The sequence below is a fragment of the Ostrinia furnacalis genome, unplaced genomic scaffold, assembly GCF_004193835.3.
Source record: "Ostrinia furnacalis isolate ACB-3 unplaced genomic scaffold, ASM419383v2 OfSCF0155, whole genome shotgun sequence".
NCBI lineage: Eukaryota > Metazoa > Arthropoda > Insecta > Lepidoptera > Crambidae > Ostrinia > Ostrinia furnacalis.
In genome coordinates, this window is record NW_021130394.1 from 152,090 (window position 1) to 178,696 (window position 26,607).

At 35.9% G+C, this 26,607-nt stretch overlaps 1 protein-coding gene across 1 annotated transcript in view; it reads left to right on the forward strand.

Moving 5' to 3' along the window:
• The window catches only part of LOC114353094 (otoferlin), a 132,548-nt gene that overhangs the window by 27,901 nt on the left and 78,040 nt on the right, over positions 1-26,607 (forward strand). Inside the window, exon 2 of the mRNA XM_028304925.1 lies at positions 15,239-15,297. Coding sequence (XP_028160726.1) covers positions 15,239-15,297 — 59 coding nt within the window. The remainder of the gene's footprint in view (positions 1-15,238; positions 15,298-26,607) is intronic.

Sequence of the window (26,607 nt, forward strand, 5' to 3'; positions counted from 1 at the left end):
CAGCCCTACCTAGCGGCGAGCAGAGCAAAAGCCCTATGAATAGGGCTCTTTGATGTCAAAATATTGTTTACCGCGATGGAATTGGATTCGCGCGACCCTTATCCTATACTAATGGCAAATAGTATATCTAAGATATTACCACGTCAATAAGGAATCATGTTTTCCTTTAACAGGCATCTAATAGGTATCAGAAATTATGTGTCCGATAAAATGTCATATAAGTACAGTCGCGGAATGAAAAGGTTCGTCACCTTAGTGTCGGTTTTCGCTTGCACTAGGTACTGTGAGAGTCAAACCTGCCAACATAACAGTGCAAGAAACAGTGCTGCTAACATTTAAATAAATATGACGTTTGCTAACGAATAAGGTTTTGCTTGTTTATTTTTCTATCCCATCAGTGCAATGCAATGATGACATTGACCAATTGACAATATTATTTTTTTTATTTAAAAGAAATAATAATGGCAGTTTGAACCAACAAGAAGGTTTTAGTTTATCAATCATGATAATCTTCTTGACAAGATAAATCGTCAAACAACTTTGATCTGAATAATTTTGAACTTTACTGACGAACAGTTAAAGATTATTTTCTCTAACTCGAGATTATTCTGTAACATAGTTTCAAAAGGTAATATGTGCTCGCGATTCGTTGAAGGAATCAATTTGAAAACTGACGAACCTTTTCATTCCGTGACTGTACTTAGGTATCCCAATTTTCTGGGTTAATATCTCTAGCTTACCTAGTTTATTGTTTTGATAAAAACTTGTAAGCATAAAAGTATATTATCGTCAAATCACAAGATAGCAACTCAAGATTCACACTATAAGTAACAATATTAGCTCGTATACTAGGCTAGCTGTGTCTGAATATTATTGCCGTTTTCGCAACATTTCTCATTGATGCTCTACGAGTCGTAGCGGAAATACATACCTACAGCCTATATAGCCTTCCTCGATAAATGCTATTAAACACAAAATTATTACGTAAAGTGGTATAAATCTTGTATTTTTTCAATTGGGACCAGTCTGAGTGTGAGTTTACATCAAACGCGCTCACAAATGTATGAAAGTTTTTGAACGTTTCCCGCTAGGGGCGCTGTACAATCCATCATACATTTAATGTCATTTTTTGATTTGATGTACCTAAACTCACACTTGGACAGAGGTATTACAGTAGTTCAATTAAAGAACCAAACAAACTCTTCAGATTTATAATAGGATAAGTAGTATAAATATGTATATCGAGATACCAACACACGGTTCAGACAATCCCAGCCTCATCATAGTCTACTCTAGTAGGCGGTTCAGTAATCCAGTGCCTCATTTTCGAGGAAACTAACGGCTTCCCCCGGGAGCCCCTTAAGATTTCCTATTCGTGCTTATTATGGACACCTTTAATATTAAAACAGGCACCTAGGGCAGCCGAACTAGGTCGGCGAAATATTTTTGGTTGGCGGTAAAAGTAGACGTTTTGTATTTTACACGTTTTATCAATGGTTTGTGGCCTCCTACTAGGTGGACCGACGATCTGGTAAAGGTCGCGGGAAGAGCCTGGATGCGGGCAGCGCAGGACCGTTCATTATGGAAAACCTTGGGGGAGGCCTTTGTCCAGCAGTGGACGTCATTTGGCTGAAACGAACGAACGAACGATCAATGGTTTATGTTGGTCCCAAAAACTGTTACAAGAATCTCGATAACTGTTTTTGTCCTGAAAGCAAAGGTGTCTAGCGTCTAATATATTTAAATGTAAATATTAGGAAATTATCGTGATTTAAAGTTCGAGTTTACATTCGTACAACAGTGCCCTTAAAACATTAATTAAACCTGCTAATTTAAATGTTTCCACTGACGTGGATCTGATCCATCAATTGTGTTGTCTGATTTCGGTTAATAGCCCTCGAAGCGTTTACTGTCCACAAGGTAATCAGTCATGCTGTAGGCATCGCTTTGTAGTTTGGCCTTAATTAAGTCGCAGTGAAATGACGTGGTCAGCTCTTACTAAATGCTCTGTGAAGCTGCTCTGGAACCGGCCACATATAGGATACAAAAAATAGTAGGTTCTTCTTTTCAATGCAGTTTTCAGCAATAGGTCATTTTAGATCCGGGCCTTTTCAAGACGAGATTGAATAGGCACTTACAGGGCGGATATGTACCATCCTAGACTGCATCTTACTTAACACCAGGTAGGGCGGTCAAATACCCTCCTTGTCCAGCATAAAAAAGTGTTTTAAGAGGAAGTTGGGTACAGTGGTGGTGGTGGGTACAGTAAATGAACAAATGTAAATTTAAAAATGTTTTATCGATATCTTTTACAGCTATACTAAAAGGACTAAAGTTAGGCCAAGTCCTAAAACTATTTAATCCCGGAGCGATAGCATCTGTGCCATTCTAGATGTTGTGATTAGTGGTAATCCTTTACTTAAGATAAGTTTTCCCATAAATAAAACCAGATAATACGGGGTGATTTTGTTATCAGTCTCCAAATTTTTAGGAGTGACTCAGAATCAGTAACTTAATCGATTTACGTAAAGAAAACATTTTTTTTTCTTATTTAATTATTTTTATCCGCTGGGCGTGGTTACAAAAGTGGCTCACGTGGATAATTTGCTTCGTTCACAGAAAAATACGTACACACAATCAAACTACAAAGCTTAATAGACATAATGGTATGCGACAAAATAAGCCTTAACGTTTAAAAATTAAGATGTGGGCATCCGCGAATTAGATTTTCAATAATTGTTTTCGCGAAAAATACCTTAATAATGTAAGATAAAGTTGATATATTTAAATTGTTCTATAGAGCTTATTAAAAAAATTTGGATACTGATAACAAAATCACTCGGTATAACGGTCTTGGTACACAATTCACAATGACAAGATAACGGACTTTAAAACCATAGATGAGCCTACTGAAACCAACTCTACGCCATGAAAGCATGTCAAGAGCCAGTAATTGGGCTTCGATTGAACTGGAGATTGGTCATTTGATCTACGGGGATAGTCTGAGGGCATGGGACAAATCACAACAAAGCGAACCGCAAGCACAACAATGTAGCAAGATTAACCTGTCCTGTCATGTAGGATATTAATTCAACCAAAAAGCAATTAATACAAATATTTGTCTTATATCGAATTGACTGTAAGGTTGATGTTTGAGTAATTCAACTAAGGCGTCCTTAAGGTTCTAGAAGCATTCACATCGTAGCTCATAGAAAGTGTGACCGCATGACCGTCGCGAATTTCATTCCAAATCATGCGTCGGATGGCAAGGTCAATTACTTTTTTTTTATATCTTACAACACTCTATCTAAATAATAGAGCAAATTGGCAGCTCCAAGGCTGAGTTGCACCACCTAACTTTAACGGTAACTATAACGAAAACCGGTGCTTTTTGTATGGATTTTCACTTTTTGTATGGATTTTCACAGATTTTTGACGTTTGTCAAAGTTGAAGTAAGTTGGTGCAACCCATCCTAAGTATATTACAGTGCGGTATCATGAAGTTTTTACCGCTTCTTGTGAGATGGAAGTCGGAGCCAGGAGGATACATACGCCGACCCATATACCTATTTGGGAAACCTACTCGTAAGAGCATATCTCTGGGTCATGAATAACAAAAACGTTACTTATCTGCGATGACAAAACAATGCGTGATCCGTAGTTACAAGTAGTAATCGTGAGGCCGTTTGTAGATATCCGTTTTATCACTGGACGACGGACCGTCAAAAAACGGATATCCATTGTTTGCTGTCAATTATCTCGCTGGACCTATGTCCGATGCATGTGCAGTGAACTATGTGCAATCCGGCGAAAATATCGGGGCGTTGTCCGGTAAAAAAACGGATGTTAACAAGCGGCCTGCCTGCTCGGTGATAATGATAGCACGTACGGAAACAGAACACATAGGTATAACGCCAGCTAGTTGTCGATTGGACTTCGATTGAACTGTGGATTGGTCTCTACGGAGGGTATGCATCGAAACTAGGCTAGATAGTAATCACAACAAGCATATTTACCTACTATTGGAGATCAACATGACAGCATAAAGAACTTACACAAACCTTTGCAAACCTTAACTAGGTAACTAAGTTATAAGTTAATGTACACTTAGGCTGAGTTGCACCTCCTAACTTTAACGGTAACTATAACAAAAAGAAATTAAACAATTCACTAAAAAGTAGAAAAATATTTTTTTATTAGGACCAAATAGGCCATGATTGATATTTTTGGAATAATGAGAAACACTTAAAATAATACTTGTGGATCTTATGTTAAGGGCGTACGTATGAAACAAAATAACAAAACACTCGACAGTAGACGTGAAAAACAACAACACATTGACCTTATTATGTATAGCTTTTTGACTCAAGTGCCATTAAAGTTCTCATTTAGCTCTTATAACGTTTCTATTTTAAATAAATGTAATCATTGTACTAGCACAGTCCTAGCCTATTACTTATGCGATCAATATACAGCCTTTTGGAATATCAGGTTGACCGATCAAATATAAAAAAACGATCAAAATATTATTTACGGACAAAAACGAAATAATGGTGTATTTGCTTACAAATGAAAATTGTCTTTCTTATTTATCTGCACAGGATCTCAGATCAAAACTCCGAACAAATTACAGTATAGGTAGGTACCTACGAGTCCGGCAAAATTATTTAGCTTCGATATACCCAAAATATCGCCGTCAGCGTTTTGTGTTTGTTTTAATTAATACCCGGCTAAAATACGTAATTTCCCAACCTCTTGTAGGTATCGTTAGCAAAAAACCCGATGTTTACATTTTTGAGGCATTTCAATTGTATTGTAAATATTGGACTGTTTTCTTGTTTACTCTTAATTCCGTGTTGTTATCGTTACCCAAGCACAAGAACAATTACTGCTTTGTCATTTCCATTGGTACTGATTTTGTTATTTATACGATAGCGTCAAAAAATTACCCTTTGTTGTGCTGCATTGTATAAACCTATTTTATTATGGAATAGGCTACAAAAAAAGATGAGAGCCAGGAACCAAAAACCGAACTCTAAAGTAGTAACATAGTGTGTAAGACAACAGTCTAACTTTAAATCTGGGCTAGGTTTTGTTTATATTGTACTCAAAGCCAGTCTAAACTAATAACCCAAGGAAAAGCTAAGTCATCCGCCGAGTATTACCCTAAGTAATAAGGTTTTGGACCGAAATCCTTTATAAGATGAAAGCAAATATTTGTATCAAAAGATACTCGGAAGATGCAGACCCAAGACGCTATCCTCGATAAAAACCTTCGATCGCTTTTTATGGAAGAATAAGGTAATTAAGAAAGCCCAATGGATATCACAAGTTAAAGAAAGATTCAAAGGTTCAAGTAGCCTAAAAGCCTATGTCCATACAGGCTGAGAAACAAATTAGCAAAAACTCTGAATACAGTGAACTCAGGCCACTACCCATTTTCCGAATCGCGAGAAAATCGTTTTAGATTTACCCCATACTGTTTCCGCAATATCGAAGTAGGTAACTCACATCGAGATGGTATTTGTATGTATTTTATTACTAAAAATCTACTAAAACTAAATTAAAAGCGGATTTTCAATCCGGCGAAAAAGTATATTTCAAAGATATTCCACCGGTTTTCAACCAAAGGCATCCAATTAATTTTATTAATAAATAGCTTTCCGCCCGCGGCTTCGCCCGCGTGGAATTTTGTCTGTCACAGAAAAACTTTATCGCGCGCGTCCCTGTTTCAAAAACCGGGATAAAAACTATCCTATGTTCTTTCCCGGGACTCAAACTATCTCTATGCCAAATTTCATCAAAATCGGTTGCGAGGTTTAAGCGGGAAAGCGTAACAGACAGACAGACAGACAGACAGACAGACAGACAGACAGACAGACAGACAGAGTTACTTTCGCATTTATAATATTAGTTGGGATTAGTTGGGATAATAATAAAGATTTTCCAATTGATCGCTTTATACAATGTTGGTTGATAAACAGTAAACTAAGCTTTGGTTTGGTTGAGAAAAAACTAAACAAGAAATAAATAAAAAATCTGCGAAACGTGCTTTTCCCCGAGTATTTTAAAATAAAGTGCGAAATAACTTGAACACCTTTCAACCACTACGTTGAAATTGACATTTTATTGGTCCATTTTTTACACCTCTAACGAATGCCCGACATCCTTCCATCCCGGCATTTTCTTTTGTAATAACGAGATAGGAAAAATATAAAATATAAGTATTTTCATAGGAAAAAGCGTTTTGTGCATAATACTTTTTCTTCTTTAAGTAGAAAGACGCTGTGGTCTTACCCACTTAATGTCGACTTAACATGCACCGTTGGAAGAGAGAAAATAACGCATAATGTTGATGGTTACGGGACTATTCCCACCTCTCGTTCCCACCGCTGCAACTCCTTTGTAAAGCCTGGTCCGTGAGCACGTAGCATTTTGTCCAATGTTTGTTACTCTTTCACGCAAAAACTACTGAAAGGATTTTGATGAAACTTTACAGTATTATTCTTTATAACCCAGAATAACATATAGGCTATAATTTATGACGATCTGTGACAAACTAAATTTCACGCGAGTGAAGCCGCGGGCAAAAGCTAGTTATTTATATGTTTGAATTTATCTATGGAGTAGATTCAATTCGTTGCGTTTTCCATGCAGCCATTCCCGGGATTAATCAATCATCACTGGTTTTTCTCCACTTAATTGACAGTTTAAGAGCAAAGTGTGATGTTGAGCAAAAGTTTACACAATACCAAGCCGATGTACAATATTTTATATACTTAACTTATTTATCCATTAGGTAAACATATTCTTGAATCTCCTTCTCTCTCTATTTTACTCAATATATACAGGGTGTTTCTTGTAAGGTGTCAAGCCGAAGGCAGGTGATAGGTGAGGACTAGACCTATCGATTTCACCCCCATGTATGTTCTACGATTTTTCGTAGTTTAGAAGTTATCGTTAATTCTGTGATTTTTTCAGATTTCATGACCTAGTGGCTTAATTTTTTTTTTATCTTTTTTTTTGGTTGACTTTTCTCAGATTTCTTTTTTTTGACAGATTCCCTATTAGTTGCAGATATTTGAAAAAAATAATCACCTTCCTATCTTTGATGCAAGATACAAAATTTTTGCTAGAAACATAAAAAATATGCTTTTAGCGGAACATTCTAAAATTTTCAATTGAAATGTATGAGAAAAAAAAAGAATTTTCATAGGTCCAAAATAATTTTAAAAACTGCGCAATTTTCTGAACTTTCATAATAACACAAAAAAACATGTACTTAATAGGCCATTATTTTCTGTAATCGCTCCACTAAAGTAGTAAGTCGGAGATTCCGTTACATGTTTTTGACTTTCTTAGGACTAAGTAATATTTGCAATCCCCTAAGTTTACGATATGTAGAACACATTTAGAGACAATAACTGAAAAGATTTTTTTTATCCACAACGTGGAAGCTCTTGCTCTTCATGTGGTATACAAAAGGGAATATGAAAATTTTGATGATAAACCATATTAGAATGCAAGAAGCTTTTGTAAATTTACGAATAATTGTTTTGCGTTTTTATGTTTCTAGCAAAAATTTTGTATCTTGCATCAAAGATAGGAAGTTGATTATTTTTTTCAAAAATCTGCAATTAATAGGGAATCTGTCAAAAAAAAGAAATCTGAGAAAAATCGACCCAAAAAAAAGATAAAAAAATTTAAGGCCTACTAGGTCATACAATTTGAAAAAATCACAAAATTAACGATAACTTCTAAACTATGAAAAATCGTAAAACATACATGGGGGTGAAATCGATAGGTCTAGTCCTCACCTATCACCTGCCTTCGGCTTGACACCTTACAAGAAACACCCTGTATAAGACTAGCGACCGTCCGCGACTTCGTATGCGTGGATCCCATTTTACCCCCTTAAGGGTGGAGTTTCGTAAAATCCTTTCTTAGCGAATGCCTACGTCATAACATCTACCTGCATGCCAAATTTCAGCCCGATCTGTCCAGTGGTTTGGGCTGTGCGTTGATAGATCACTATGTCAGTCAGTCTGTCAGTCATTAGATGAGACAACAGGAAGCTTGTATTAACTAGAACTGATCTTCAGTGAGTCTTTTCAGGACACTGTGCGTCTGCTCTGCTCATAATCTCTCATTATTGTTTTCTTAACGCAGAGACCAAGACAAACAATACGGTGTCTTTTATAAATATTACATTGTAATAACAAGCAATCGAAATACGACCTAAAACCTATGTAATTGAACAAATAAATAAAGCTTAAGTTATTAAAAAATAAAGTCTTTTTATTAGGCCATGCCATAAATTATTTAAATGGATCCATATACGAGAATTACCTTTTTCGCTCTTCCATTTTGCCTCCATGTAAGCCAAGAATGAGGCAATTGTGTTTGAGATGTTTAAGTATCTTTTTAATTTCTATCCATTATATAGGTTAGGCCTGACCTCTACGGAATTAAAACTGATAAGACTCAAACTGTACTTAGCATTAGAGCCAAAATCACAAGATGCGTTGCGGCGTCGGTGCGACGCCGGAGCGGTGTCACTACGTCGTCATGAGGTACGACGCCGCAACGCATCGTGTGCTTGACTCTCAAAGTACTTAGCGTTAGTACAAAACATTATTTATTCAGTAGCAATTAGTGGCTAAGAAAAATAAAATCCAACTAAAACGAATAGCGGTGAAACATGAAGGTGTGATAAGAAATATTTTTTTCAAAGGCTTTTGTTCAATATCGTGTTTAAACGGCGTGTCTCCGCGCTCCAATTCAATTAACCTTGCTTCGCTCGCAAATATTATATAACCGAACAAATAAATTGTTAAACTTTGTAACTCAATTAAACATTTTATAAATATTCGGCAGAATTGTTAGTATCGATGTGTATTGTACTCAGATTATGTATAGATTATTACGCCAAGTGAACTTTGAACGAATAGATAATTACATGGTTTTTCCACATTTGTGCAGGTTAAATCACTAGATATTCGTATAAAACAAAGCCTATACAAATTGCCTGTCTGTCCCTATGTATGCTTAGATCATTGGAACTACGCAACGGATTTTGATGCGGTCCTTTTTAAAAGATAGAGTGACTCAAGAGGAAGGTTTATAGGTATAAAACATGCATATTATAAAAGAGAAAAGTCGGGAAATTCCATTGCAACCGTGCGAAGCCGGGGCGGGCCACTAGTAAATGAATTAAAAGACATAAATGCTTTTTCTATTATGAGATACTAATACGAGTGAGTACCTACCCACTGACGTCAGATGTTACGAGTAGTTACACGCAGAGTACAGCTAATTTACTTTGTTCATGAAACGTGAAACGAATATAATTCATTTTCCGTTATAATTACACTTTGTTTTTAACACATAATTGAGAACTTTTAATTATTTGTTTATTTGTGACACGGTGGTAAATGCGCAGACAAAGGTTTAAAAGTCTGGATGTCCTAATTTTAGGTTACCCAAATCTCTACATCAATCTCTATAAGGTATGAACCTGTTAATCCCAGGCATTTTTGTGTCACCTTCACGTTTATGCCTAGGTCCATGAAAAGTAACTACGTTAGGGCTAAACTCATGTAGATTAAAGCCGGATTTATATTTGTAGGCGTATTAAGAATGATAATCTATACTTTCTATACATAATATTATTAAACCGAAGAGTTTGTTTGATTGAATTCATAATATCAATAATAATAATATAATAAGCTACTGGTCCGTTTTGAAAAAAAAATTGAGGAAGGCTTTAGGCATATAACTTCATCCTTCGGTTAATGGGGTGGAGCAGTAAGCTAAGATAAATATAACAAACGGGAAATATTTATTCAAACTATTTTCACGCGTACAAAGTCGCGGGCACAGCAAGTTTGTAGTAAAACAATTCCTTACCACATCCCAAATACAACGAACCTCGAACACTTCCATTACTCAAGGAAGGGTCACTTAGAGCGAAAGATTTTCGGACAGAGCAATTTATCAATCAGGCATTGAGCTTTGAACAATATAAAGTATTGTTCAAAGCTCAATGTAAACTTTTTATCAGTATGTTTCAAAATGAAAAGTTTTAATTGTTATCGATCCCTTAGGTCTGATTCGACCTTTTAGCATGTCGTAACATCCTTTATTAAAAGTTGACACCTTATTGACGATTAGGGATAATGTGTACGAATTGGTTGTTTACTTTGTTGGCCGTTGCCGTACCTAATATAAATGAGAGAATAACATGTATTGTTAAAGGCTGGTGGATGTCTAATAAATAAAACACTGGATACTTAACTTTCACAATGTATTGCCTCATTTTAAATACAATTCATCACTTAGCACAAAAGCGCGCGGACTCTTCCGTGCGTCCCTCTAATCTGACTTTTCTAGTGTGACACTATGACAGCGGCTCATTGGCTATAACGATACCGTTATTAAAGTTTTAGATTTTTCATAATATTGAAAGTGGTGAAAACAAAATAAGAATCCATATTCACACACAAACCTGCACTCTGAAATTCAGCAATATGACTTCACTTAAAACCGTTTTGGGTTCGCTGTAACAAGCAGGAGCGTAGGCACTCAGACTTATTAAGCCGTTTTAAGCAGCTAACGTGCTTCATGCTCAGAGCACTGCTCCAGTCGGTAATCATGACGTCACAACACGCTTAGGGACATGAATAGGGACCACCTTTGCATGAAGCCTGAGCAATAGCTGCGCTTGAATCAAATCTCGGACAACGGAATGTGGTCTTTGTGACCGGATCACAGTTGATAGCAGTCTCATTCTAACACAAGCTTTACAAACTTAAAAGGATGAGACTCACAACATTTGTTAAGACTTATATAAATAATTTTGAATTTTAATTTTTGAATTTGATGTCTCTCGTGATTGTTTGAACCTACGTTGCGTACTGCAGAAACTATATTATAGCCAGCAAACTTAAGTCAAAAACTCGGAAAACATCATAATGCAGGAATTGTTTATAGAAGTTTTGTTATGCACTCGTAGTAGGCTTTTTTCTCAGAGTATACATAATTGGAAGTATACAAAAACGTTTCTTCTTCTCTTATTCAGTCCGGATATTGTAGATTGTGTGAGACAAGAAAATATTTTGAGTTCGTCTAGCTTCTGCTTCAATATGAGTAGCTACATGTCATAAAACAGTGAAGTAAGTGTTACTGCTCATCTCAGATGAGCTTACGAGACCTCCGAAAGTTATAAGCACCTTGAGTACCTACTTCGTGATACTTGTGGAGCCAAGCGAGTGCTAGTATTCTGTTCTTGTTAGTAGCTTAATACCTATAAGGGGGTGTGTAGACACTGTTTTGGTTTAAACTCAGACACTGCTTACCTATAGTGTGGGCAGGCGCCCCACTAGGTGGAACGACGATCTGGTGAAGATCGCGGGAGGTGCCTGGATGCGGGCGGCGCAGGACCCGTCCTTGTGCCAATCCTTGAGGGAGGCCTTTGTCCAGCAGTGGACATCGTTCGTTCGTTTCAGCCGAAAGACGTCCACTGCTGGACAAAGGCCTCCCCCAAGGATTTCCACAAAGATCGGTCCTGCGCCGCTCGCATCCTAGCACCTCCCGCGACAGTGGACATCATTTGGCTGAAACGAACGAACTGCTTACTCATGCATATAATCATGCATAAGATAAAAGTTAAAAACAACAAAAAATGCCCTTCAGAATTTTAACTGATTAAAAGAAGATAAATAAGAAAAATCTTGTTAAACTAACTAAATATTATCTGTATCTACAAATTACCGGAATGAATCAATTAAACAACTTCATCAAATAAAACAAATAATAAATTGTTGCCTAAATGAATTCGTTAATGGGTTTTTATGATAGCAGCACCATCATTTTAAAATGTTATTATCAATTTGATTTCCCTTGCGAGTTTGTGTATTGTTTAACTTCCAAGTAGGTAGGAGTACTTAATATCAATTGATATTACAAATGTTTTGTTCTATATCGGTGTAAAAATTAACAAAATCTATTTGCTTTTACCAGACAAATGTAGTTTATTTTGAATTTAGCTAATGGATAAAACATGCACACGTATCTAGCTCTTGAGAACCTTTATAGTAGTCTTACCATTAAAGAGCTTTCATTAAATTAAAATATTGCGAATTTCTCTAAATTGCTGACTCACCACGAATCCTATAAATCAAAACGGGAGAGTTATTATAATATTGCGTGAGAGGGCGCGTCAATGCCACCCACTACAAAACTGCTTAATTTAAGTTCAAAATTACTCGTACTAATTAATAAAAGGTGTTTAATTACCCTTCATTTGAGAATGCATAATTTGGCATTTGAATATGTATTTTGTATAATGTTTACTTTTAATATGGTTCATCGATAAAAGTTTGGTTTCAAGATCATATTTAGCATTCGATTTACAATTAATTTCACGCACTCATTATAATATTTAATTTAATAGCTATTGTACGAGACAATAGATTATTTTTCATCAATTGAGTGCAGTGTCATTTTGGTTTATGTGCCTTACTGATTAAAATAATTGAAATATCTTTTGTTCGTCACCTAATGCAAAAGAGTACAATACTGAAATTCAAAGAGTTTACGATTTCTGTAACAACTATCGCAACAATAATCCAGCCCAAACCTACTTAAAATAGTTATCCTAACTAAGCACGGTTTGTTAGTACACACGACAGCACATCAGGCTACCCATTTTTGTTGTACCTAACCTCGCCCCTATTACAACTGCACAAAGATCCACAGTGGTTACGTTGACGTGCCGTTGTCTATACATACTCAATACTCATACTGTAAACTGGTATATATGTTACGGTCAAAGTGATAAATGTGAAAATTATGAATAATCGCCGGTTATTATGAATAATTACCGCATGATTTGGTAAAAGTGATTAATATGAGATCATTTATGTGTGTATAAAACTAAATAGGCGGCTTAGGGGTGGCCCAAGGGCCACCCCCGCCGCACCCTAACCTATTTTTCACTTTAAATCAAAACATTATGTTATAGGCATCATGGAAAAGTAATATTATGCAAGAAACATTCCAAACTCATTATGCCAAATTATATTAATATATGATATTAAAACGTTCAAAAGTTTGGCTGTACACGAGCACATACACAAGATGTTGTTCTCTTTTATGAAATTTGTTAGTACTATAAGCTTGAATTATTAAATAATCACTGTTAAATGTGATTAATTTATCACTTTTACCGCAACTGTCGGTAATTATTCATAATAACCGGTTATTATTAATAATTTTCAATTTATCACATTAACCGTAACATATACACAACTCCACGGGTACAAATTTTAATGTTGATCGTGCTAATATTATTTTACTCCCAGCGGATTTCAAACCCACAACCTCAACTGACCATAGTCTGGCACGCAAAGCACGTGCAAGCCAGCGGGTAAAGAATTGGGAATTTTAAAGAATTGGGAAAAGAATTGGGTTAGCTAAAACAAGAATAATTTTCAAACACTCATTTTATTCAACAAGTTGGTCTAAAAAATAAGGACCATGTATTGTACTTACACGGCTCCCTCATTATTTTGCATTGAGGCTGAAACTGAAAACATTTTTGTCATAAATTACAATTTAACTAAAAACATTTCCCTGCCCTTTTGTACCTATGTCTAGGAGTCCTCCACCTGGACATGAGCTCCCCTGGTTTACCTGGAAGTCTTTAAATAGACTTCGGACGCAGGTCGGCCATAGTAAGGACAATCTGTTCAGGTGGGGGATTCTTGGATGGCTCAAACTTGGAGTGTAAGTATGGTTTTGTTCCCCGGTCGACTAAGCACATGATGTCGTGCCCTGCGTGCTCAAACAACTGCACGCAGAAAGATTTAATAAAGGCTACTGAAAACGCTACTCTTGTGGCAGAGTTTTGGGCTGACTAACGTACACAGTGTACGTTTGTTGTCGACACGACAAGAAGAAGACTAAAACACTAAAGAATAACCTGGAGTCCGAGTTACATTGTAATTTTCAATATCACTAAAGCAAATCGTTTACAAACTCGGACTAAACGAGCGTAAAGGTTTAAAAACACAATGTTTATTTATAGCTTTAACGTATTGCCTACTGTTCAATTACCAAAATAATCATTATTCCGATATAACCCATTAGCGTGATTCATTAAGGTTTTGTTTCTCTTTTTCTAATCTTATCTCTAATAACGTGGTTAATGGTGTTATTTATTATCACAAAACGCTTACGTAAGGCAAAAACAATGTAATCTAAAACGTTGGTACTTTCTTATCTAAATATACTTAAAGTCCCCGCAATGAAACAATTATGGCCAAAACCCTTGTGTACAAAATAATCCTCCTAAATTAAGATTAGAATCCTTGACGGTGTTGGATAATTACGAAGGATTTTTATTCAATCCCCTGTGTTTCGGAATTAAAAAGTAATTGTTTTGGAATTACTTTTGTCTGTCGGATAAATTATAAACATTATGGTTTTATACTAATGCTGTTAGTCCCTGATACAGGGTGTAATCTAAAATAAGTGCAGAGTAAAATCGTACGCTATGTTACATAATACATTATCGAATAATTTTTACCGAGTTTTTCTAATCTATGGCGTGTGCTTATTGCACTATATTAGGTAAAAACTAAAAACAAAACTTTCTCATTCAGCGATTCAAAATACCTAAGGTAGCATTTTTTTTATCCACTACGAGGAATTACTACACAGCTGAGTTTATTTAGCCGATAAAGCTATTTTCCTTAATCATACCATTTGCCTTCATTTAAGTGCAACTATGCTGATTAATACTCCCTGAGCATTTAGTAATGCTCTACATAGGCTCTTTTTAAAGGTTCTTTAGAGGCCATTACGTTAGTAGAAATAAATACAGCAGGGTAATTATGAACAGCCTACTGCTTTTTAAAGGTAACACTGTCGAAATAACTGAGTTAGTTTGCGTATTATTTCGCTAATTAATTTATGTGGTTGGTGAAGACTGTCACTGTTCTTTAGGTGCTAATGACTAACAGCCGTATTCACAAACGATGCTTGCTTAAGTGAACCAGCAAATCGAACTCACAGCGTTGAATAGAGCTCTGTGATTGGTCCAGGGTCGTGTGTCACCCTGTGCGTCCACGCGTATTGTGAGACCTCATAGTAATGTTTGTGAATACCGGCGTTAGACTAAATTAACATTAGTTACGGTTGAAGTTAAAATTAAATCTTCTGTTTTTTGTTTCAGGGGACATCAAGAATTCCGCCGTCCTGGTGGATAATGACGAGATCATCCACGTCAATCAGGTACGTACGTAATTTTAATTGAGTCTTTAATCGTATTATGCTTGATAACTATGTGAAATCCAGAATCAGTCTAGGAAGATAGTGGCAATAAATAATACTATGCTATCATCGCAATTAAATTAATAAGTAAGGTACCTTCTTGATCCGCATTCACAACACACCACCAATTTAGGACTTACAGTTACAACATGTTAATAAAAAGCTTTTGTATCTAGTGTAGTTAACTTATTTATAACATTAGCATTGATAATATAATCTTTTTTACATTATAGAGAAATTATATTTTTACAAAATTTTCATTATTAAACAGAAAGTTTAAAAAATACTCTCAGATAAATTACGTACCAGTGCTCTTCACACTTAAAAAATAAATTTGAAGGTACACACACGACTTACACGACCGTGCCAGTGAGCATTTTCGTTCAGCTCACAGGTTCTAAAATGCACTTAACGTAAACGTTAACAGCATATATAGTGAATATCTTTAATGGGAATGTAAATTGGTTGCTTGTGTTGTAAGAGCCATAAGTCCACTCGCGCGTGAACACACCGCTTTTTGCGGAAATGAAGCACAGGAATGCTATCTTTATGAACTACAGAATAATGGAAGAACTTGGTTTCTACGTGTAAGTAAGTATACTTAATTTGATTTGATTCCAGTACGTTGTAAAAGTTTAATAATTTATGTACATAGAGGCGTTTTCTTTTGCCTTTGATCTCTTTCAGAGATTTCTAATTAAAGAGCACACATTACTTTTTACGAATTATTTAGTCTTCTTTGTGTTGTCATGTTTATACTTAAATTTTCATAACAACTTGTTTGTTAACCTCACTAAAGGACGACAAAAAACGTATTTGTTTTTATCTCAAAATAAATAAAATTAGACATGCCTGAAAATTTACATAAATTATATCTAGCACGCGCCTGAATGTGCGTGTTATGAATTCTAGAGGCTTGTTACTTTATCAGTTATTCATGCTTATATTTCCAAAGATAAATGTATGGCTGAGCTATCAATAATTTATATTCGAAACCCATTTCAGTACAATTGAATATCTTGTTGGCCTTAAGGGATTACATTCGACGTGGCCTCAATGCGATCCTCACGCTCCACTTTTCAAAATGTAAAGACGTTTAAAGGGAAATTTGAAGACCTATGTTTAAAAGTTATTTCATCATCATCATCAGATAATCTTGTCCCCATTTCAGTTACACGACTCCGTCCAATTCAACAGAGGCAAATGTAAGATTTGGTTCAAGCTGATCAGACGGGTTGGGGAGGGTGAGGCCTAGCTCACATCAATACCTACATTACAAATAGCTTGTCGTTAGAATTAAGTAGTCCTTTTAAAAAAAGTTTGGATCATTTTTTTATGGCTGAGTTGCACCACCTAACTTTGACCGTAACTATAACGATAACCAGTATTTTTATATGGATTTTGACAGATTTTTGACGTTTGTCAAAGTTGAAGTAAGATGGTGCAATCGAGCCTATGAAGTTTACCGTAACTTTTTTTGCTAGTCAAAATATTTTCTCTTTATTCTTAAGGATTTTTTGTGTCTGAAAATCATTCATTGTTGGTACATACCTACCTTGTATGTAGTATGAAACTTAATGCCAATCTATCCCTGCACATGTTCCCGCACTTTGTCGATTTTTCACTCTCCGTAGGAGTTATAAGATTACCTGCATATCGCCGTAAACACTTTACACCGCTTGCGTTCATTAACTTCACTTAACTCGATCAACTTCACGCGAGATAAAATTACTTATCGTCCAAGAATAAAATGAAGCGTGTTGCGTGGCCTACATCGATATTGAGTTTTCTAGAAAATCCAGTTTCTTGCAATTAGTTTAGCGATAAGACTTAAGGGAGGCACGGCCCTGTTGCCGAGGTACGGCACTGATTCACTTAGGCTGAGTTGCACCACCTAACTTTGACCGTAACTATGACGATAACCAGTGCTTTTTAAGGAGTTTGACAGACTTTTGACGTTTGTCAAAGTTAAAGTAAGATGGTGCAACCCAGCCTAAGTAGAATCTTATTTTAAATATTATACTGCTGTGTAAGTGATGTCAATATTAGTACGAGCATTTCACATTGTGTACGTTTGGTGGAAAAAAGCGCTCCAAGCACTTGTAAATAAAATGGCTACTGCAGTTTTCGCCGAGAACACGTTTGCTATTATACTTAGGCGGAGTTGCACCATCTTATTTTAATTTTGACAAACGTCAAATATCTGTCAAACTCCATACAAAAACATCGGTTATCGTTTTTACGGTCAAAGTTAGGTGTTGCAACTCAGCCTTAATAGTGTCGTGGTTCATTCATTTTTAGCAGTGACAGCGCTTACCGCTTTGCAACCGCCATTTGCACAAGGGCTTCCAAGTTTTTTTTCCGCCAAACGCCCCCACTGTGTTAGCAACTTTTGGATTTGATCCAGTCTAGCTAGAATGGTTTACGTTATCCGACTAATCATAATACTTATACTCGTACTTAAATATAACGGATCAAAATAACTTTAGAAACCACCTTAGTACCTATTAGTAAACCATTTTACAGTAAGGTAAATTTATGGTCTACATTAAAATTATTTACTTCAAGCGAAATTCAGAACCGCAACCACAGTCGGCTAGTGTCGTCTGGTATGTACCACAACGTCGAGAAGCGACGGGCTATGTCAATGTTTGTCTGCCATATTATTATTTGGTTGCAATATGGTTTGACTTTAATAACGCCAAAGTCAAAAGGGAAATTCTGTGCCAACGTTGCAATTTGCATTATTTTCAAGATTGCTGAAGGCTTGTGACGCTAACCATACTTGTTTGTACTATAGATTTTATACAGGGTGTTAGGTAAATGGGTATATGAGCCGACACCAGCCCATGTTAACATGGTCATATAAATGGTATGGTGAAGTCAGAAAATTTATATCTTCATTTTAATTATTTTAGTTTTCATAAAAATCGGTATTTATTAAATTTATTTTGTATGAAAATTAAAAAAAAAATGATGATATCAAAATTCTGACTTCACCATACCATTTATATGCCCATGTTAACATGGGCTAGTGTCGGAGGTCGCTAGGGAAAAAGTAAGAAAAAATTAATCAAACTTGATCTTTTTTTTGTATCCTTCAAAATTAGATTTTTTATTATGAGCTTTCCCGAAATAATGATCATTTGATCCGTCTCCAAAATGAATTATCAGAAATATCAATTTGTATTTTATTTAAATTGAAGTCAATGCTGTGTTTAGAAGATAAACTGAAAAAGATATTTCATGCCAACCAATCTTCTCGAGTTTTCCAATTGTATGTTCTTACTTTATGTTTAAAGATTCAATACAATGTTTCTTAATAAATATTAAACTCAATATTACTAGGTGCTTTACTTATTACAAAGTAGTCTAGTTTTATTTACGTTTTATTACTTAATTAAAAACTTATTTAACTGTCTCAGTCCACATAGGATCAAAGGCATTGTGAATAGAAAAATGTACTTTAAAAATAGCTTGGAAAATATTCGAGACATATTTAATAACTTCTTTAATATTGCTTTTCAAAGTTTACATTAACTGATCAGGGTCTTACATAACATTTTCCAGTTTTAATAACTGTTACTCTTAACTAACGAGTTCAATTAATTTGTTTCTAACCGAGGCTAATCGTTTTATTATTAGTTCTCAATGAACAGACCGTAACAGCCATAATTTTATAAGAAAACGAAGAACAAAGGGTTTTTGAGGCTTTGAGTCCAGAAAGGTTTGTTTGCATTAATCATAATGAAATCTATTGTAAGATATTTTTCTCCTTCCTTATTCCTTTTAAATCGTTGGTCTGGCTCAGGCCTGAAATTTCCGTTTTCCTAAAATGTATTTAAAGAGTTACATTTTATTGCTGCTATTCAGAATGTGACCACGTCTTTTGCATAATGTCAGCTTCTCAAAATGTCAACTAATTAAAATTGCATATCTCCAAGAATGACAGGTTTTGTGCACTGTTCGCTTTTACACATACTGAAATTACAGAGTAGAAGACCTTGTAAGACTGCACACATTTTAAATTGAAGAAATTTCGATAAAGCTGACAAAATAGGAATGCAAACATGACGAGTACGTCGACTTTTTGAGAATTGTACATTTTAGGAAAACAGATATTTCAGGTCTGAGCCGTTGGTCTTGGCATGATGAGAATCATATTTAAACATGTACCTATAATGGGAACTTCAATATAAGTTACTTAAAATAAGGCCGCATACAATTGTTGACTATGCACTGGCCACTAAGAATTATATTTTTTTTCACTGCCCAATTTCTATTCTCAATTGTTTTTTTTTAATCTATTAAACACGCACATTTACGTACAGTAGCATCTCGCACGCACAGAATACATACGAGTAGAGCCTAAGAGTAGAGCCCAGTAAATGCCATTTGAATGTATGCAGATTAAAAGAGTAAGTACGAAAGTTACCTCCAAAGAGAAGATTTGCATTATAATGTAGGTAAGGTATTTGTGAGTATGTCAAAAACTTTCATTTCACGTTTTTACGTTTCTTTCAGTTTATACTGTATAGGTAAAAATTCAAAGCAAGTAATCCAGAATATTTTAACTAGATCTAATTTGTCTATCCAATTTTTATATTTTACTTTAATTTAAAAGCTTTGCGTCTTTGTGTAGGTAGAAAAAAGCTTTAGTATGAGTGTCAAAGTTTGAGATGTCCAATAGCAAGGTAAAATTGCCGTGTATTTCGAATTTAACGCCTCATGCAGAGGTGGCATCAAAGGATTTTGATTGGACTTTGAGGTGGATCGCATCATGCAAGAATTACACGGGCGCTTGGAGCTGAAAATGTCGTTTTGAAGTTTCTTTGGCCCGCTCCAAAATTATGTTCGAAAATCCCAAGGTGTGGCATTAGTTCGGTTTTCGAACTCCGTCTTTTATGTTTAAAGAACATTTTGTTGCACTTTAGTTAATTTGAGATGTCCAATAGCAAGGTAAAATTGCCGTGTATTTCGAATTTAACGCCTCATGCAGAGGTGGCATCAAAGGATTTTGATTGGACTTTGAGGTGGATCGCATCATGCAAGAATTACACGGGCGCTTGGAGCTGAAAATGTCGTTTTGAAGTTTCTTTGGCCCGCTCCAAAATTATGTTCGAAAATCCCAAGGTGTGGCATTAGTTCGGTTTTCGAACTCCGTCTTTTATGTTTAAAGAACATTTTGTTGCACTTTAGTTAATTTGAGATGTCCAATAGCAAGGTAAAATTGCCGTGTATTTCGAATTTAACGCCTCATGCAGAGGTGGCATCAAAGGATTTTGATTGGACTTTGAGGTGGATCGCATCATGCAAGAATTACACGGGCGCTTGGAGCTGAAAATGTCGTTTTGAAGTTTCTTTGGCCCGCTCCAAAATTATGTTCGAAAATCCCAAGGTGTGGCATTAGTTCGGTTTTCGAACTCCGTCTTTTATGTTTAAAGAACATTTTGTTGCACTTTAGTTAATTTGAGATGTCCAATAGCAAGGTAAAATTGCCGTGTATTTCGAATTTAACGCCTCATGCAGAGGTGGCATCAAAGGATTTTGATTGGACTTTGAGGTGGATCGCATCATGCAAGAATTACACGGGCGCTTGGAGCTGAAAATGTCGTTTTGAAGTTTCTTTGGCCCGCTCCAAAATTATGTTCGAAAATCCCAAGGTGTGGCATTAGTTCGGTTTTCGAACTCCGTCTTTTATGTTTAAAGAACATTTTGTTGCACTTTAGTTAATAGTGAACAACATTATTCAAAAGGAGACAATTTGCAGGTACCTTACCTTAATTGATTTTGAAATGACCTACCGATACGGTGTTTCTTACTAAATCCTAACGACATGACATTCCCAAAAAAGATTGGTACTTTTTCCAGAAAAAGTACCTATCTCCAACAAACTAACGTTATCAACACCAGTGTTGATAACGTTAGTTTGTTGTTAATTTATCAACAGGAGAAAATGACCAGCTCATTATCCGCTACATAGTAAGTAGGGACATAATGATGTACTTAGTGGTAGCTATATTACGCATATTTGATCTAACACCAGTGTTACACTTTCTAGATAACAACTAAACTAAACTATACGATCCTTCCCAAGAAAATGCTTTGTGGTCTCGTATTTGAATTGGGTCATCAATTTTCGAAATGCAACCTTGTTTTCTCTGGACAATGCTAACTGCTACATGTCCCGCTATTGCATCCTTGCATCGGCCTTTATTTACGATCGCTAGTACGAACTGCACACAAACGTGAGATGCTTTACATTGGACTAAGCTGCTTTTCCACCAAAGGTGTGAGCGGTATTGTAGAGTATTGAAAGAGGCTCTGCAGTTGTAAAATGCCTCCTTTTTTAACCAGGTTAAGGGAAGAACCTGCACGATACTTAGCAAAGCTCTGAAGCATTCTGTTGTGGAGTTTTGCAAGAATAATATGTATTTCAGAATACGCTTAATTTTGCTCGCCTAAGTGCTTTACAAAGTCATCTCTGTTAGCTGCCATCTCTCTCTAAGGCCTCAGCCTCGAATTTAGTGGGCAGCGGCGCGGGAGCGGCGGCGGCGCGGGAGCGGGGCGGGCAACGCAGACCCGTTCTCGAAACAAGCGGGCAGCTCGCGCGGCGCTTCAGCGGCGAAGTGTTGTGTTCGGGGTTGTGTTGTCGATATATTTGTGTTTATTTGCAAACGAAATGTCTGAATAACGGCGACAATTTTATTTCGATTCAAATTTATTCCTAACGCTCGATTTATTGTGGGCAAAAGAAGGAGTGCGCTGCCCGCTCGTTTCCCGCTCCCGCGCCGCTGTTTTCGAGAACCGGTCTATTTGATTTTACGCATAAGATCCTTCCGCTCCCGCGCCGCTACCGCCGCCGCCCCGCTGCCCGCTAAATTCGAGGCTGAGGCCTAACACCTGGTTTTCATCTTTCATTTGTTTTGCAAAAAGTATTGTACATAATTCATTTGCACATTCCTCGCTGGCAATAGCATCTCTCTTACACACCTGGTCTACACTTTTATTTGTTTATTCCTCTCTCTTTCTTTTTCTTTCCACCAGAGCTGCTCCGACCAAGGATATTTACAGATAGTCTGAACTATGTTTGTACTTTACAACTTGATATTACATAAAGGAATGTAGGATCTCCTAAGTTCAGAAAACTGAAGAACTCTCTAGAATAAATTTAAAGAAGTATTGTATTTATGGCGTTCAAGACAAAACCTGGATTTGACTTGCAAAGGTCTTGAAGGACAATATTGTCAACTCCAAGTAAGGTACTTGGGAACTTGTATGTTAGATCGAATGAGACAAGCTTAGACTACCTTCTCGTTCTCGTCAAAGAGCCACCGCAATATTGGATCCTTTCGAGGACAATGCTCCTGAAAGTTTCAAGTAGTTACGAACTTACGATGTTGTGATGATAAGAGCAAAAAACTTTCTTAATGTATCAACAATGTTTGGTTATACTAACTTTAACAGATTAATTTTCGAATGTAATTAACCGAGTATAATGAAGATTAAACTAAGTACCTATTTAAAGTATTCTGATATACTAGTAGGTACAATAGCTGTATTTTTTTTTCGCCATACTTAAATCAACTTCTTTTACTGGAACTTACAATTTAATGTGGGACTTCTTTAGAAAACCACTCTGCTGGTATTAGTGCAACAAACTGAATGCATCAGACAGCATACATTAATAATTCTTAATGATGTAACTTTAATCAAATTTAGGCATTCGAGGCACGCTATCTGAGCCTTATTTGCATTCAGCACTAAGTTAACCATCCAGAGGTAGTTCTGAAGCCCCTCTTTCGTCAGAATACAATCGCAGGATGGCCGATATCCGTCCTTCCCATGCCAATCGGTCACTTAACAATGCGCTCGTACATCACTGTCACTGTGCCTGAATTTGCCGTTCAAAAGTACGGTTGACAGTCGCTCGTTCACGGGAAACCCTTGCTCAAGTATTTTTCACTTTATACTTAGGTAACTTACACCCGTATTCACAAACGATGCTAGCCTTAAGGCTTAAATGAAGCAGCAAATCGAACGCACAGCGTTGAATAGAGCTCTGTGATTGGTTCGTTTGTCACCCTGTGCGTCCACCCACACTGTGAGATCTCATAATATTTGTGAAAACGGGCGTTAAAGAGGCGACTACAGATCATTATGTGAATGTCAAGCTGTAAACAAGCCGTGTGGTTTCGACAAAGAAGAAGACCACTCGCATTCTCTCATTAGATCTAGTAAGAGGTAACTGGAGGAAAGTGAGTGTCGTCAAAATCCTTTATAGACCTCTGTAAAATTAGAGCATCATGCTGCTGCAGTGAAGACTAAAAGACCTGATGCTGATAATGATTATGACGATGATGTACTGTAACCAAATACATATCTTAAATCGATTCAGCCTTTGAAAAAGCAATGTCAGGTTTTACTCCCAAGTATATTATAGTGGAGTCATTTTAATAGGTAACATTTGACGTCTGTCAGTTTTATCTTAATAGTGAGGTGACCTGCTTAAAAACATTAATAAACTGAATAATCGATACGGACTTCAAACATAATTTGTGAATTTTAAAAGTCATCAGACGAATTATTATTTTTCTTTCGTAAATTTAAGGAGAAAAATAAGACAAGTACGTAATTATAAAAAAAATTGCATTTATTCAGTTGAACTATCAGAACTTTTATTAGTATTGTTAAATCTTCATCACTGCTGTCAGCACTCAGAGATATTATTAATTCATCAATAATATTGATACATCTCGTCCAAAATCTTCTAAAATTATTTTTTTTTGTTTTCTCTACGACTTTTCGCCTGTGTGTGACTCAACTGTACTTATTAGGAACATCCTGACTCTACGCCAAGTTACCGCAAAGTTCTCGTTATAGCCTCAGCAATCGACAGGTGTCACAAGTTTGTGCCAGATATCTGCAGGTCTACCCAACTTTTGCCGCCAATGGTCGCATTGGCTGAGAAGTTTGTATTATTGGGTTATGTTCGGTTGTATCGCTTGCGGTGAGGTCGCAATGATGTGATTGGAAACTCTGTAAATGTAGAGACTTAATTAAACGTCTAATTTAAATAAAATGTTTTGATTAAATTGTTTGGTCTTGATAGCCAATTTAAATAAGATGTTTTGATTAAATTGCTTGGTCTTGATAGCCTTTCTTACGCTTTAGACAACAAAAACTAAAGGGAAATGTGAAAAGAGGGCGTGGCCAGTGTCCCAGCAATATGCCCAAAAACAGAACACATTGCTCGCGACAGCAATGTGCTATGCAGTTGACGTTTTAAGTGTAAACAGTTTACATTGCTAAAGATTATTCGCACGTTGAGTACTGATACCGTAGTGGATAATGAGCATGAGCACATTCAAACTAACAAAATACATTCAATCGCACGTGACTGACTGACTATGTACTGGTGCTGTACGTAGGTACATTACTATGGGAACGAATAGCCGTACTGAATGCAATCAAAAATCAAAATCATCTTTGGCAATCATCATTGGTATCTCTCTAGATAGATGTCTATGGATTACACACACATAAACAAATTTTAATTGTCTACGCAATTACGAGTAGCTATGTGTGCTTAATTTATCAGACAGATGATAATTATTATTTACTTTTAAACACGTCCCCGCACACACATTACAAGAGGGAATATGAATATTATTTTCGGTTCCTTTGAATAAACAACATTAATCTAATTGCGAGCGAAGTAATTGCTTAAAACACATTGTTGAAGCGTTTAGTTTGATGGGGGTATGTGTGGCCTTGCCTTGTGTTTGCTTTGTATGTGATACCACTTTTTAGTTATCGTCTATTTATGAAGGTGTTATTCAATCAACACTTATTTATATTGTAATCTTCTCAATTAAGTTTCAATCACGTCTAGGAGTAAATAGTGGTAGAAAATATTTAAAGTGACCTTCGAACATTTTTTAACCCTTTTCTTGGCATCGTAACACGGGTGATACATCATAATTTAAAAAATCCTGTGGGCAGCGAAAGCATTAGAAATAATTTATTTTATACTTAACACGTTCCAGATATATCATAGAATGAGATAAAAAAAACTATTCACACAAAAATACATTTGGCTGTCAGTTATTGACAAAATTGGATAACCTAAGCATGTTGGCTTCAAACGCGTGGTAAATTTATTTGTTTATTGGCGATATCACAAAATATTTGTGTTATTTTCTGTATGTAATTTACAGAAGAAGGATTACTCTGAGTTTTTAGTTTGGTTTGGATGGTGTGTATTGCTACTTGCCGATTTTATAACCGTCCATATGCCTGTGTATCATATATGTTACATTGCCAAGTGCTTCGTGATGTATTTTTAAATCATAATATAAGAAAAAATGCGCATTTTTAAAAGATATTAGTGTTACATTAGTAGGAAATACAGTAATTAGAGTGGACAAGCTTGTGGAGTGCAATTAGTATATAAAAATCTATTAAACTCCATCCACCCTACCTTCTGATGCCGTCAAGTATGACAATGTTGGCTTATTTTCGCTTCTTGTGGAAAATATAAAACTAGAAAAATAGGCAGATTAAATATAAAATGCACAAAATAAAATCAACTTTTATGTGTGGTAAAAAGTTATTCGATTTTATGACTTTTATCATTATTAGTAGGTATAAAAAGCAAGAGTCTGAGTAATTATTGTTTGCTAAATTCGATTTGGCATATTCTTTTCACTCTGAGTTTCTGTTTTGATAAGGAAGTTTAAAAATTACCTTTTTAAATTATTTATGTATGTTTTTGTTCATTCAAAATTATTTTTTTAATATTTTAGCTTTTTAATTTTCTATACCCTAATCTTGGCAGTGTATCATATATGATACACCTGGTTTCTGAAAAACTGAAAACAATATATTTTTTTGAACATTTTTATTGGCCTATTAGGATCATACTTAACTCATAAATATCAAAAAAATTAAAATCGTAGTGAATTTTTGGTCATGCCAAGATAAGGGTTAAAATTGAATGAAAGTAATCTTTAGTTTACCATTTAGAAGTCGCATTGGCTTGAACTGCCTTTTAAGTAATACCAAAGATTTTTACGACTAACTAAAGCAATTTGCAATGTTCAACTACGAAAGTTCTTTAAGTATTTACTATCACAAAAATCATCTTCAGACATTCAGCTACCACCTGGATGCAACTTATGACGTTCATCATCGGTCCACCTAGTGGAAGGCCTGCTTACACTACGTCTTCTGGCTTTATGACGTGCCATTCCACAATGTTTCACACAA